Raw genomic sequence first — 14,668 nt, forward strand, 5'->3', positions numbered from 1 at the left:
ATAATCGGTACGATGTATGAGATACATCTAGTAGAGGATTGATGTAAATGAGATTTACATTAAGTATCATGGAATAGAAAAAGAATTATGGTTCATATGTTTCATGAGATGAAATATTAAAAATATAGGTTATAAATATAGTATGATAAGTTGGTTATCATTTATATTTATAATAATAATTATTATTAGACAATTAATATTTTTTCTTTTAAATAATCAAAATAGTGGGTGGTTATTGATCATGGTAACTGTGAGTTTAAAAGGAAATCGATTTCCTATTTTGAAAAAAAAAAATTTATAGAAGTTTTCACCAAAGTTTGAAAAGAATTTGAGTTTTCTCTCCGACGAAAAGAAACTCACGGAAGTCGTCAAGTAAATAAAGATTTGCTAAATGACGGCTGGGCTAGGTAAACGATCGTGCAGGTGCTAGCTAAGCGATCGTGCAGTGTTTACTAAACGATCGCATAGCTTTGCTAGACGATCGTTGGCCCAAGGTAAACGATCGTATAGAATCGATCAAGCTAGACGATCGAGCTAAACGATCATAGCTTTTGCTAGACGATCGCATAGTTTTATCTAAACGATTGGGCTTCGACCTATATGATAGGTCTCCGACTTCTCCCACTTGCCCAGTCGTGTACACGATCGTTATTTCATCCGTTCGTCTGCCTCACACCAAGTCCGAATAGAGCTCACCCTCTGGATTCTCACACCGAGAATATCAAGGTCGCCTTGTTGGTGGTGTCAGACTCAACTCGACATCGTCGAGGTTTTCTGGAGGTCGTTTGTGGTGCTACGGAGATCGTTCGCTGTTGTAGAGGAATTCGTATTGTGGAAGAGTTTGTGACCCAGGAGATTGTTGAGAACGAGTGCGAAGTGTTTGTGCTGTGTTCGTGCGATGTTGTGGTCATGTAGATCAAGCGCTCGTGGTTGCTGTTGTTCAATCAGAGTGCGCATCGGAGTGTGAAAATGCTTCTGCCATTGTTAGTACAATTTTTTCTTCTGTACATTTGATGTTCATGCTGTAATTTCTCTATACATTGTATAACCGCTTGTTTAGAAGTCGACTGTAAATGATTTGTTGATTCATGATTGTAATTTGGAATGGTTTTGCTTTCGCTGCTCACGAAAATCTCGAGTGTCGATTTCCTTCAAAAACAACCTTTTGACTTAGCCATTATTACGAACAACATGTGAAGAGTTTAACTTACTAATCATGGTTATATCGAGTGGACACAATATATCTACAGTGAGGGGAGTGTAACTACGAGCTTTACTGGAGTGATCCAGTAGTTAACGAATGGGGGTTAATTAGGTGTAAAGAGTTTAGCCATTTAATCTCGGATTATTGGAGCTCATGATCTGTAGGCCCACTAGGTCCCCCTTCTTGCTCACAACGGATTAGCCTTAGAGTAGCGTGATAAGTTGAATTGAAACATTCAAATTAGAATTAAGGGAATTAGTAATTAGATGTGATATAATTACACGTTTAAGTTTGGAATTAAATGGGATTGGAGAATTGTTTAATATTTAAATATGATTTAAATATTAAATTCATGAATAAAGATTCATGGTAATAGAATTGGTGACGAATTAATTTAATATTTGATATTAAATTAATAAAATTTACATAAGGAAATTACATACTTGTTTGAATTTACATAAAATAACCTCGGATCTTAGTTTATTGGATTGAGTATATGCTTATAAAATAACACTTATTTTATTAATAACAATATGTTTATACACCGTTTACAAACTACGAGATTACAAGAAGATTTAGGACATCATTCCCAATAGGAACATCGTTCAAAATTATATCTATTCGTGGGTTACCCTAAAGAAACGAGAAGTGGTCAGTTTTATGATCCGCATGATGATAAGGTAATTGTATCGATAAATGCCACATTCCTAGAGGAAAACCACATAGGAGGTCATAAACCTCGCAGTAAACTGGTATTGGAAGAGATTTCAAAAGATGTTATAAACGGATCAATAAAAGTTGTTGATCAGACTCGCTTATCAACAAGAGTTGTTGAGTTGTTGATAGATCAATGACATCTGGTCTATCACATCCTACTCAAAAGTTGAAAGAGCCTCGACGTAGTATGAAGGTTATGAGTCAGCGTGACTGATCTATGGGTTTAACTGAAACCGAAGTCATCATACCTGATGATGGCTTAGAGGATCCATTAACTTATAAACAAGTAATGGATGAGTTGATCGAGATCAGTGGATCAAAGTCATAAACCTTGAAATAGAGTCTATGTACTTTAATTCAGTCTGGAAACTTATAGATATACCTGACGAGGTAAGACCTATCAGTTGTAAGTGAATCTACAAGCGTAAAAGAGACCATATAGAGAAGGTACAAACCTATAAAACCCGATTAGTAGTAAAGGGTTATACCTAGGTTGCGGGGTGGACTATGAAGAAAGTTTCTCACCTATTGCTATGATTAAATCGATAAGGATACTCTTGTCCATTGCCACTTTTTATAATTATGAAATTTGGCAACTAGATGTCAAGACTACCTTTCTAAATGGCAATCTTGAAAAGAGTATTTATATGGTCCAACCAGAAGGGTTCATTGAATAGGGTCAAGAGCAAAAGGTTTACAAATTGAAGAGATCTATTTATGGATTGAAAACAGACGTCCAAATCCTAGAATATAAGATTTGATATTGTAGTCAAATCTTATGGCTTTGAATAGAATGTTGATGAACCGTGTAATACAAAAAGATCATCAACTCCATTGTAGCATTTCTACTTTTGTATGTAGATGATATCCTACTTATTGGGAATAATTAGGATACCTAATTGACATAAAAAAATTGGTTAGCAACCCAATTTCAGATGAAAGATCTGGGAGAGGCGCAGTATATTCTTGGGATTCAAATAGTTCGAAACTGAAAGAACAAAATGCTAGCTATGTCTAAACATCTTACATAGACAAGGTGTTGTCTAGGTTTAAGATGCAGGATTCCAAAAGAGATATTTTATCTTTTAAGAATGGAATACATTTGTCAAAGGAACAATGTCCTTAGACACCTCAAGAAGTTAAGGATATGAAACGGGTTCCATATGCATCAACAGTCTGAAGTCTGATGTATGCAATGCAATCAACTGGTTCAAATACAAGCACACCGAGCCTTGAACCGGTCGAATCAGACCAACTAGCCATCGAACCGAATCCAAACCGCTCGAACTAACTGAATCGCAACCGAACCAAGTGAGCCACGAACCGAACCGAGCCAGAACTGGTTGGTTTTTTTCGCATTGCAACACGGAAATAACACAACGATTTTCTTCATCGCATCGTTGCAACATTAGGGCACAACATTGCAACGCTGCAATACAGTCCCGACTACACAATGATCTCCTTTGAATCTCCGTCGGAAAAGGTCCCATTTTCTCTAGATCCGCATTGGGAAAGCCACAAACGACTCAAGGAAAATCACATACAGACTCTATACCAAAGATTATGCCCCAAAACATGGGTTTTTACATACCAAAATGTAAATGAAAGCAATAATAGTGACCAATCCAAAAAAACATCCAATAATTCTATACCATATATTTTTAAACAATCATCACATGAAAATTACATAATCCACATACCCACCATAAATTGTAAAATCCATTAAAAAAATGAAATTTGGGATCACAAACCTGACCCTGATACCAATTGAAGTATCCCATTGAAGAGCCCTTGAGCGGAAGCAAATGATCGTCCCAAACCCAATTTTTTAGAATTAAATTTTACAGAAGAGTAAAAGACAGATCAGACATTTAATTCAAACACATGTTAAACAGAAAATTAAAGAACAATTAAATTGGGATTTTAGAAACCCTTGCCCGACCCAAACTTCACGAATCCTTCTCCTATGTAAAAATCACGAACAGAAACAAAATGGCCAATTGGACACCACCAATTGTGATGACCTTGGTATTCTCTAGTGAGAATCTAGAAGGTGTGGGCTCTAGTGATTTTAGTTGAGAGTATCTTGAAAGAGTGTTTAAGAAGTGTTTTGATCCAAGAGTTAAGGAGTCTTTTGATCGTTGGGAGAATTTTCTATAAGCTCTCTAGAGTCCAAAATTTATGACGAGAATTCTTTTATTTATAGAATTTTTAGGTGGACTTTATGGACTTGGGCTTGGTTGGTTAATAGATTTGACTCTTAGGCCCAACTAATTGGATTTTGATCTTAATTGACCTTTGGGCCAAATTAGGCCTATTCTTGGGCTCAATTATCAAATCTTAATACTTGATTAGACAAAAAATAATTAATTTGATCCAACGTTAAAAATAAAAATACTTGCATCATCGGGATCGACTCATTCTTATCTTCAAATTTATTGTCGTTAATTTGAAAAATGAAGTGACTTAAAATGTATGAATGAAATGAAAACTAAATAAAAAATAGATTAGGACAAAAGGTATTTTTCCTGGTAATAATACGCAAATAAATAAGGAAAGGATTGCCAATATTTTAGAATTTACAAGAAGATCAACGGATGCAGAAAGAGTTTTCTTAAGCTATAGACATGGGCGAGCTGATTTTCTCATTAAAAGGGAATTTTGGATCTTGGGTTTCTCTGCTCGTAGCTCACACTTAGTCAATAATCTCTATCATAAACAGATTACTTCACTTCAAATCCGTTTGTTATTTGATTTTGTTTTCCTATCTGGATTTCTGAATTGGGTTCAACAATGGTGGGTCTAGCTATTCTTTTGGATCTATTACGGAGAAATTCGGCCACCAACACACCCCAAAGCCTCCACTCTTATGGGGCTTTCTCCGCCGCCGCCGCCGCCGCCGCTGCCGGAACCCCTTTTGCGTTCAGAGCTTTCTTAGGGTACGTGTCGATGGTTCTGATGTTTCTTGAGTTTGGTTTCTTCGCTATCGAGATGATTGGTTATTTTTTTAATTCGCTTTTTATCCGCTGAACTTTTCGTTGGATTGGATTCGTTTGTTGAGATTTGAAGCTTTGAAGAAGTGCAAATTTATAGCTGGGTCATATATTGTCATGGTTGTAAAATTTGATGAAACGATAGAGTTGTTCATATGCTCGTCTTGAAATTTGAAATGAACTGCTCTTTGAAATATTTTATACACTGTTGATTGTCGTGATGTTTGAGCAAATCGTTGGTAATCAGTTGGTAATCATTGTTTATCCGTTTGAGAACGTGTTTATGCTTGCTTTTTCATTAGCTTGTTTTATTCAAATTTGCATCTAGATCACATTTTTTATGGTGAAGTATGATAATAATCTCCACATTCGAAATTCTTTTGTAACTACAGAGTTCTTATGTTAATGATTATTAGCGATTGGAAAGAGTTTATCATGTAGTTCCTTGGCGGGGTCCCTTCTATCTCCACTCTTGGCTGTTCACATTTTGCAGTTATAATGAAGTTTCAAACATTTCTTATTAAAAAAAAAAGTATGATAATTATGTTTGTTAATCAGAGTTGAGAATCTAGCCCACTGACTTTTTAATCTTCACCTTCAAACCCCGAGGGGTAGCTATGGTGGTAAGGATTTGGGATAGATGTTCAGTAACGATTCATATAGTACTGTCTCTATAACCTGGTTTTCAAGAGAGGGAAATTTTAGCCTTCATTGGAAGGATCAAAGGCTCTTGAAAACTAAATATGTGAAATTCTACAAGCCTTCTTAGATTTACTATCATTAGGCTGTATGCTACTTGCTTGCTTTCTTAACTTTTGCTTACAGATGAAATTGCATCTTTCTAGACAGTTTATATTATGATTTCCGTTTTACCCATGATTGAATACTTTACATGGCTGGCCATGCTACTACAGTAACAGAATTCCAGTTGCTCATTGTGATGCCGGTGTGGATGTGACTGAGGACTACTTCTCAAATCTACAGAGTGCATCAAGGAAAATCTTTGAGCACGAGTCTCTTCAATACACTACAAAGGAGTACAGCCTTGAGTTAAAGCCATTATTCTCTGCTTTTCAATGGAGGATGCTTGGTATGACAACATTGAGGTCGTTTTTGATGTTTTATTTGCCTCTGTTGGAGCCTCATGCAAAGTTGGAAGACGAGGATGATGAGGACTTTTTAAATGATGCTCAAGAAGAGAAGCACGTTGATCTAGTTTCTCCCTTTAAAAAGTCTGTCAAGCAAATAGTTCGTGAGGTCTGTTGAATCACTCTTTCTCTGTTTTTTTTTTTTTTTTTGAGCGAATGATTGTTCTTTAGCTGATCTAAAAATAGGTACTTTGAGTTTTTTCCCCTTCTGTATTGTTAGATGTGAAACCATACTTGATATCATTATAACTCAGTTGTTTGCTTCTGCCTACCAATATTTTGAGGTTTTACGGTCGTAGATTGAACTACTGATGTAAATGCTTTGAGAATAGAATGTCACCTATGATTGTGTATTCCATGAACTAAGTGATGCTTCATAGGTGGAAATTGCTCGATCTCTTAGGCCCATTTGATAACCTTTTTATTTTTGTTTTGTTTTGTTTACTTGTTTGTTTGTTTGTTTTTTTATAAATATTTTTTAGTTTTTGAAAATTGTGCTTGTTTTACATTTTCTTTGTCATGGTTTTCATTCTTCATGTAAACATTTAAATTCTTAGTCAAATTCCAAAAAACAAAAACAAGTTTTTTAAAACTACTTTTTGTAGTTTTCAAAACTTAGACTTGGATTTTGAAAACACTCCTAAAAAGTATATAACAAACCAAATAAACCAATGGTGGAAGTAGTATTTACAAGTTTAATTTTCAAAAACCAAAAACTGAAAACCAAATACTTATCAAATGAGACCTTCGCAATTGCAAAAACTGGTTGCAAGAAATGCATAACCATCCTGTCTTTTAAAATTTAGCCAAAGTAATTGTTTGCATTTAACAACTTGTTGCGAATGTGCTTTCCAAAAGGCAATTTAGTAGCAACTATTTTTCTCTCTTTAAGCTCTTTTTCTCGATTTTCTTTCATAGTATCTGACAAATGATGCTTGAGACAAGATTCGGCATTTTTAAACCATGAAACACTTTTCCAGGAAGCGGCTGACTTGTTGAAGTTCTGCTTCCCCTAATTTCCCGAATTTTAATATTATTTCACTTTATTCACTCATTCCTCATCATAACACTTGAAATTACTTTTTGTTGACGGTACTTACTAGCCATACAGAAAGTAAATTATGTTTGAGAATTTATTATCTTCTTTCTGGCTTTTGGTTTGATGATAAACCTAATTGATATTAAAATACTGTCTTCTATTTCACGATTTACGCTCAAGTTAAAATGTTAGGGAAATGGCAAATTTTTTTGTGTTCATAGCTTGAAGCTATCAGCTTCTGGGTGCAATATCTCCCCCAATACTGGCTTCTTGCAATTTCGTTGCCTTGCTTATCTGAAACATCTTAATTCTGCCACGCTTATTTTACATCTGTCTTCATAATAGATATTTCTTGTAACATTTGAAATCAAGTTAATTGATAACCTTATTTGGATATCATCAGACTACTGTTGTCACAACTAGACGCATTTTGGAAAGAATTTCTGTCCACTATGCTTCGCAGCGAATTGCATGGAAGCTTCTTAAAGGTAAACATCTCCATCATTCCGAATTGTTGTACTTTGACATCTAATGCAAGACGTATTTGAAATTGCAACACAAGATTTGAAGACAGGTAGGTGATAATGGCATCATCTTAAGCATATGTTAGTTTTCTTTCCTTTGTAATCTGTACTAGCTAGCATGTAATAAAGCAACTTGTCTATTCATTGCCATGACAGATGTTCCCAAATCTGCCATGCGCAAAGCCGGACGAGGACTGCCCACTTCAGTCTACTTCTTTCAAGTTACCAGGACGACTTTCCGAGGTTAAATTTCATTTACACCCCCAACCCAACACCACCACTCTCAGATGCTCATTCTGTTTTCCTGTTTGGACATGACAATGCAGGACACGCTCTAGGAGTGGCAGCTTCATGGCTTGTCCAAGTCGGTATCGAAATCTACCGATATGTTTCTGCGAAAGTAAAATCAAAAGAAGATGATGTAGTTGAAGAAACTGAGAAAGCTATAGTTTTAAGGAAGAAGATTACAGGCGCTACTCTGCGGTGTAGTGCATCGCTAGTTTTTGCTTCCATTGGAGCAGGTATCGGCGCCACCCTCTTCCGCCCATCAGCAGGCCAGTGGATCGGTAAGTTCACATCACACCCTTCTAAATGCATCTTCTGCAAAAGATATTAACATACATAACGAACAATCCCTTCGTCACTCCGATTCGTGAAAAGGAAAAAAATACATAAGGAACAATCATCGGTACACCGGAGTGATGTTACTCATATTTTAATCAGTGAAACCTTTGATTTTATGTGCAGGATGTGCTGTGGGGGACTTGGCAGGGCCTGTTATTGTAACAGTTTGCCTGGAGAAAGGCTTGAACTTGGATCTTTAGCTTCTGGGGTATAAATCTTCTGACTGATTCTTTGAAACTTCAAATGGGAATGTATTAATTTCTTCTGAATTTTTTCTACTGATCCCCTGCGAACGGGCCTTTTTACAATTAGCCCTCTTTTGTTATCTATGCATAAACTCCATTTTTCTGCCCAAAGTTGTTCTCTTCTCTGTAAAGGCATTAGTGTGATTTTAATTTAGTATCTTTAATTTTTAAGTTTTATTTAGTCCTTATGAAAACATTCCTAACATCATAAAGTTTAATAGTTTTTTTACTTTATTTTAAACAAAATTTACCAATATCACTAAGGCAAAACACTATTTGATAATCATTCGAGTTTTTATTTTTGGTTTTTAAAACTTATACTTATAAATACTATTTTCCCTGAAAAGTTGTTTTTAAAATTCAAACCAAAGTTTTGAAAGGGAAAAAGATTATTGCTTTTTTTAAAAAAATTATTTAAATGTTTCTTGACATGTAAAATTATAATAATACTTCACTATGGTCCATTTATTAGATTTTATCTAAACTGGTGTCGTAGGCTTGTTTAATAGCCAATGGGTATGTAAATTTTTGTTTTGTTTTTAGAATGTAAATATGCCGATATCAAACCAAATTTGTTTGGTAGAGAACTTTATCTAATGAATAAGATATAAAATTGAAAGGTTAACTCACACTTTTTTTAACTTGGTAAGAGTGTGTCGTTCTTCATTTAGTTTTTAAAATTTATTCTATTCGAACTTTGGATCTCTTGATCATGACCACTAATTTTGTGGCATAACTCAAACTCTTAAGTTCACTAGCCATTTGTTTTTCATACTAAATCCAAGGGAGATGTTTCATTTATTTGCTAGCAATCAATCTCAGTAACTAGCTAACACACAAGAAAATACATAAAAATCGAACAAAACTTTGGCTGCAAAAAAGCTCTTAAACTTTAAGCTCTAATATACAATAGATGTATTAATGCATTCACTATTTTATATTTTGTGAATCAAGTGTCCCAAATCATCACAACAGCTATAACCCCAATTCCTAAAAGCACAGCAACGAACTTGTAATTTGGATTGTCCACAAAAACTGAATCCTTAGGGGTATATCCCTTTGAAAGCAGATGGTTTATGGACACATAAATGAACACTCCACAAGCCAGTCCCATTGAGATGGCAAATATCCAATCTGCAGCCCCGCCTTGTGTCGTGGCATCGATAACAATTCCAATGGCAATGCCAATGGGGCTTGAGATGGCAAAAGCAAAGGAATAGGCAGCACTTGACAACAAAGGGCGGTTTGGGATCATTCGGAGGAGAGCAATGCCCATGGCAATGGCTGCAAAGACCTTGTGGAGGGAGATCGTCCATAGGGCTTTCCAAGCGTCGGCTTCGGTCTCTGCAACTCCAATGGCGATGCCTTCGAAGACGGAGTGAAAACACAATGCAACAATCAGTAAAATGCTGTCCCCAAATGAACCCATTGTCGTGAAAGTTGCGGGTGGATGTGGACAATGGCCATTGCTGCCATTTTGGACCTGAATTACATAAAAATAAGTTCAAGTTGCTGATATGAATAAAAGGGGTGTTTGGCTTGCTTAGTTTAGTATTCCTTACTTTCTCATAAAATACTTCTTTAAGAAAATTCTGATGATTCGCATTTAGTTACAGTTTTGTAAAGGTACTGTTAGTAACACATTTTGAAGATACACCCTAACAAACAAAATGATCAAACTAATCACATATACCCTTTTTCTTCTTTGGGAAGAATAGATTTTTTGGTTCTAGACTTCACAATGTTACATCTGAATTTTGAGTTTTGTTTCTATTTCGAATCTAGATTTCAAGTTTTATACTCTTAAACCTTGATTATTTTACACTAAATACTCACTTTTGGTCATTGATGTTAAGGTCTATTAATTAATATAGGAAAATGAATTAAATTTATATACAAATATAGCAAAATGTCAGTTTATCATTGATAGACAATTACAAGCAATAACAGACATCTAACAGTGTCATATTATCTTTGAAAACCAATGACATTTTGCTAACAATTACTCTAATAATAATTAACTTTTCCTCACAATTGAAATTAATTTAAAAATTTTCATCTTGTAATTATTCAGTTAATTGAAAATCTACGCCAAATACCAAAGTGGGCATCAAAGAAAACTTAAGGGTAAAAATGTAAAATATTAAAACTTATGTACCAAATGAAAACTAAACCCAAAAGTAAAAATGTAACCTTTTGAAATCTAGGAATAAAATAAAAATAATCTTTTTCTTTTTTTTTCTTACTGCATACTTTTGAAGATTTTTTATCAACCAGTCTAAAAGTCGGATGATTCTCTCTCAAATGTTTATTAAAAACAGTTTTCATTATTAATTTGATTGTTTACGAACTGATTTTTATGTATTTATAACACCACATTAAAAAAAATTAAGACTGTGTCATCTAATCAATTTAGAGATTATACTAAATACATTCTAAATTAATAGTTCTCGAAAAAAAAAAGTTCAGAAATCATCCCAAACACAATCATGATTAAGCATCTATATTTATATATTTTAAAATTACTCCAACCTCTTATGATTATAAAATATATAATACATTCTTATTTGGCAAAGAAAAAAAGTCATTTAGAAATCATAAGCATAATATGAAGTGCAGCTTACCTGAAACTTTGAGGGTGAACCTGCAGCTCCTGCAGTGAAAGAATACCATAATTATTGAGGACTGTATAAATAGCAGAAACAAATATTTCTGTTTTTTCAATAATAATAATAATAATATTGAAATGGAAGTTGAAACTGATTGAAATGTTTTCAAAAACAACTTTTATTTGTTAATAGAAAAAATAAATATATTTTTTTTAAAAAAAGGACTTTCTTGTTTTACTTTTAGATTATTGGTGTTTGTTTTGTTAAACTGTTTGATTGTTGAAATTATGTTGTTGTGTTGTCCTTGATTTCTTCTTCCAATTAATTTCAAAATATATAATTAATAATTATAAATGAATGGTAAATTTTTAAAACAAATAAAAAAGGAAGCAAACATATGCAACAACAAAAAACTTTGTTTTCTGACTGTTTTCTTTAACTATTTTTAAAATTATTCTGTTATATAAGTTCACAACACAAAAAATTCAAAAATATATTTTTCTATTGAAAAAAATATTTATTTAACAAACTGAATTAGATTTGACTCTCCAAACACACAAAGGGTGTTGAGAATAGGGATTAGGAAGAAAAAAAAACTTGTTATGTGTTTATTTGGTCATTAAGCTAAAAAAAAAGATTATAAATAATTAAACTAAAAAAATTATAAATATTTAAGCCCCGTTTGATAATCATTTAGTCTTTTGTTTTTTTTTTTTTTTTAAATTAAACTTATTTCATCTATATTTCTTAGAATGATTTGCAATTCTTAGCCAAATTCTAAAAACGAAAACGACTTTCTAAAAACTATTTTTTCTAGTTCTTAAAATTTGGCTTGATTTTTTAAATTATTGGTGAAAAGTAGATAACAAAGGAAGAAATTTGGAGGTTGAAATAGTATCCATAGATTTAATTTTTAAGAAAAACAAAAAACAAAAAACAAAATAGTTATTAAATTAGTTTTTTTTTAAAAAAAAACAAATATTAGTTTGTTTCTTATATTGTTTTATGATAGTTTTCATGTGATTTAAGAAAAAAATAAAAAGTTTTTTTTTAATGTTTAAAAAAAATAATTGTTAAAGAAATGTGAAAATCATAATGGTATGGGTAGATAAACATAAATTTCAAAAATAAAAAATCAAGACATGAACTTTCAATTTTGTATCTATTAGATAGATGAATTTATAAAACGAAAAAGATTGAATAAGCCCTTACAAGCACTGCTTGACAAATATTTAGATCCGTGTGGTAACAATTTTGTTATTTTATTTTATTTTTAAAAATTAAACCTATAGACATTATTTTCACCTTCAAATGTATTCATTTGTTATTTATTTTTCATCAATAATTTAAAAAATCAAGTCAAATTTTGAAAACTAATATATATATATATATATATATATATTAGTTTTTAAAAGATGGTTTCTTGTTTTGGAATTTGACTAAGAATTCAACTTAAGAAAGATGTACTATTATAAGAAATGTGGATGAAATAAATTTAATTTTTTAAAAAAAAAAAGACCTTAGCTTTTTATTTTTCAATTTAGTTTATAGATACTAAATTTTATTTTTGAAAGAATTTGATTATGGAGTGAAAACCATGACTGCAAAAGAAAACAAGCATATATAATAATAATAGAAAGAAAACAAGCATATATAATAATAATAGGAAGGAAAAACATACAACTAAAAATAAAATCATAATCAAATAGAGCCTAGTTGAATTAATAGAGCCTAGTTGAATATCAAGTTTCGTAATTTAGATTCATTTGGTAACCATCTTGTTTTTTGTTTTTGTTTATAAAAATTAAGCCTATAGACATTTTTTCTACCTCTAAATATTTTTTTTTGTTATCTATTTTTTTTATAGATGGCTGAAAAAATCAAGTCAAAATTTGAAAGAAAAAAAAATAGTTTTTTGAAATTTGGCTAAGAATGTAACCTGTAATTAAGAAAAATACAAAAAAAGGGGAAAAATAGACGTAATTTAAAAAATAAAAATAAAAAAATAGTTACGTGCGGGTCTTAATAATTGGAAAAAAAAAAGGTAACAAAATGATTTTAAAACACTACGCTCCATCATCATACTTTAATTATTTATTATATAAGAACAATAAAACTGTGTTGAAATTTGAATAGTTAATTTATTTATCCCGATCACCAAATTCAATGGCAATAATAAACAAAACAAAACAAGAAAAAGGAACACAGCTTTTAGAAAGTGATTTGTAAGCCCCAATATTTTTAAAATTGATTTATTTATCATTAATTTTGTCTTATTTTTACTTTTGGCCTTTTCCTCAGATTCTGGCTCCCAACAAGCTTAAGAAATTACTCATTTTCATGAAATTGCAAATCAGATATTCTCTTTGATCAAATCAAAGAATCCACAAAAAGTTCGCCAAAATTCATCTGTTCATCAGCCAATTCAGAATCCAGTACCAACAATTCGTCCAAGATCAAAGCCAAACAGAGAATCAAATTCAATTTCAATTTCAAATCAACATGATTACCTCGAAGCTCAACATCAGTGGAAGAATCAGCGTTTTGTTTACGATAGAGAGACGAAATCACACAATCCGCCGCCATGGTCATCAAAAACCCTACACAAGCAAGCATAAACGCGAATGGATATGCCTTATCAGTCAAATCGCCAAACGTCTCGTTAGCATCGGAGAGGAAATGCATCATAGCGGTGCCGAAGAAGACGCCGCCGGCTAACTGAGTGCCGAGGACGAGGAATCCGTCGTTCCATTTGAAGAAACAGGGGGAGATTCCAGGGATGAAGGTGCCGAAGAAGATGAGAATGAGGCAGCCGATCTTAACAAGGATGAGCGGCTTGGAGCGGAGGTTAGGGGAAGGGGAAGAGCCGCCTCCGGCATCTCCGCCGGCGTCTTCATCGCCGTGGCCGCTATGGGCGGTGGCGGAGGAAAGGAGGAGGAGGAAGAAGGAGAAAAGAAGGAGGGAGCGGAGCATTGGGAAGGGGAAATTGGGGAAGAAGAAGACATCTGTGGGGAGTATATATAAATGGGGAGAGAGGAAGAAAATGTGTAGTACAGAAATTGAAAGAGGTTGGGGATTTTTTTTGGGGGAAGTTCGTACGAGGAGGATGAAATGGGAAATTAAATTTGTACTAGAGAGAGAGGGGGTAAGAGAAATGGTTTTTTTTAGTTTATAAAAAAGTAATAAAAGAACATTTTTTGAAAAAAATAAAATCCTATTTTACTCCCTAATCTTTCAATTTTATTCTATTTTGATCTCTAAATTTTAAAAATATCTATTTAAATCCCTAAATTTTTTTAAAATATTTATTTTAGTTCTTACTATTAAAATTATTAGGGGTGAAAATGGTTCGGTTCAGTGATCAAACCGAACCGAAATTTTTAAAATGTGAAACCGAACCGAACCAATGCGGTTCGATTCGATTTCAAATTTGGTTTTGGCATTTTTAAAAAATCCATGTTATATTCTTTTTTAATTAAAAAACGGTTCGGTTCGGTTCGATTTTAAATTTGGTTTTGTTCTTTAAATTAAAAGCGGTTCGGTTTTAAATTCAGTTTTACCTTTT

The 14,668-nt window shown here is 32.9% G+C and overlaps 2 protein-coding genes across 2 annotated transcripts; one reads left to right on the plus strand and one right to left on the minus strand.

Moving 5' to 3' along the window:
• Positions 1 to 4,454: 4,454 nt before the first annotated feature.
• LOC120085869 (isopentenyl-diphosphate delta-isomerase) lies at positions 4,455 to 8,605 on the plus strand. Its single transcript, XM_039042105.2, has 6 exons — positions 4,455 to 4,860; positions 5,829 to 6,171; positions 7,505 to 7,589; positions 7,782 to 7,868; positions 7,952 to 8,191; positions 8,373 to 8,605. Exons 1-6 carry the CDS (start codon positions 4,715 to 4,717, stop codon positions 8,447 to 8,449), a joined length of 978 nt encoding a protein of 325 aa, XP_038898033.2. The 5' UTR covers positions 4,455 to 4,714; the 3' UTR covers positions 8,450 to 8,605.
• A 650-nt stretch (positions 8,606 to 9,255) lies between these two features.
• Positions 9,256 to 14,240, minus strand: ZIP11 (zinc transporter 11 precursor). Its single transcript, XM_039042103.2, has 3 exons — positions 13,614 to 14,240; positions 11,119 to 11,147; positions 9,256 to 9,977 (listed from the first exon to the last, which is right to left on the minus strand). Exons 1-3 carry the CDS (start codon positions 14,074 to 14,076, stop codon positions 9,444 to 9,446), a joined length of 1,026 nt encoding a protein of 341 aa, XP_038898031.2. The 5' UTR covers positions 14,077 to 14,240; the 3' UTR covers positions 9,256 to 9,443.
• Positions 14,241 to 14,668: the final 428 nt, after the last annotated feature.

This window comes from Benincasa hispida, chromosome 9 (genome assembly GCF_027475165.1).
Source record: "Benincasa hispida cultivar pf3 chromosome 9, pf3_genome.v1.1, whole genome shotgun sequence".
Classification (NCBI taxonomy): Eukaryota; Viridiplantae; Streptophyta; class Magnoliopsida; order Cucurbitales; family Cucurbitaceae; genus Benincasa; species Benincasa hispida.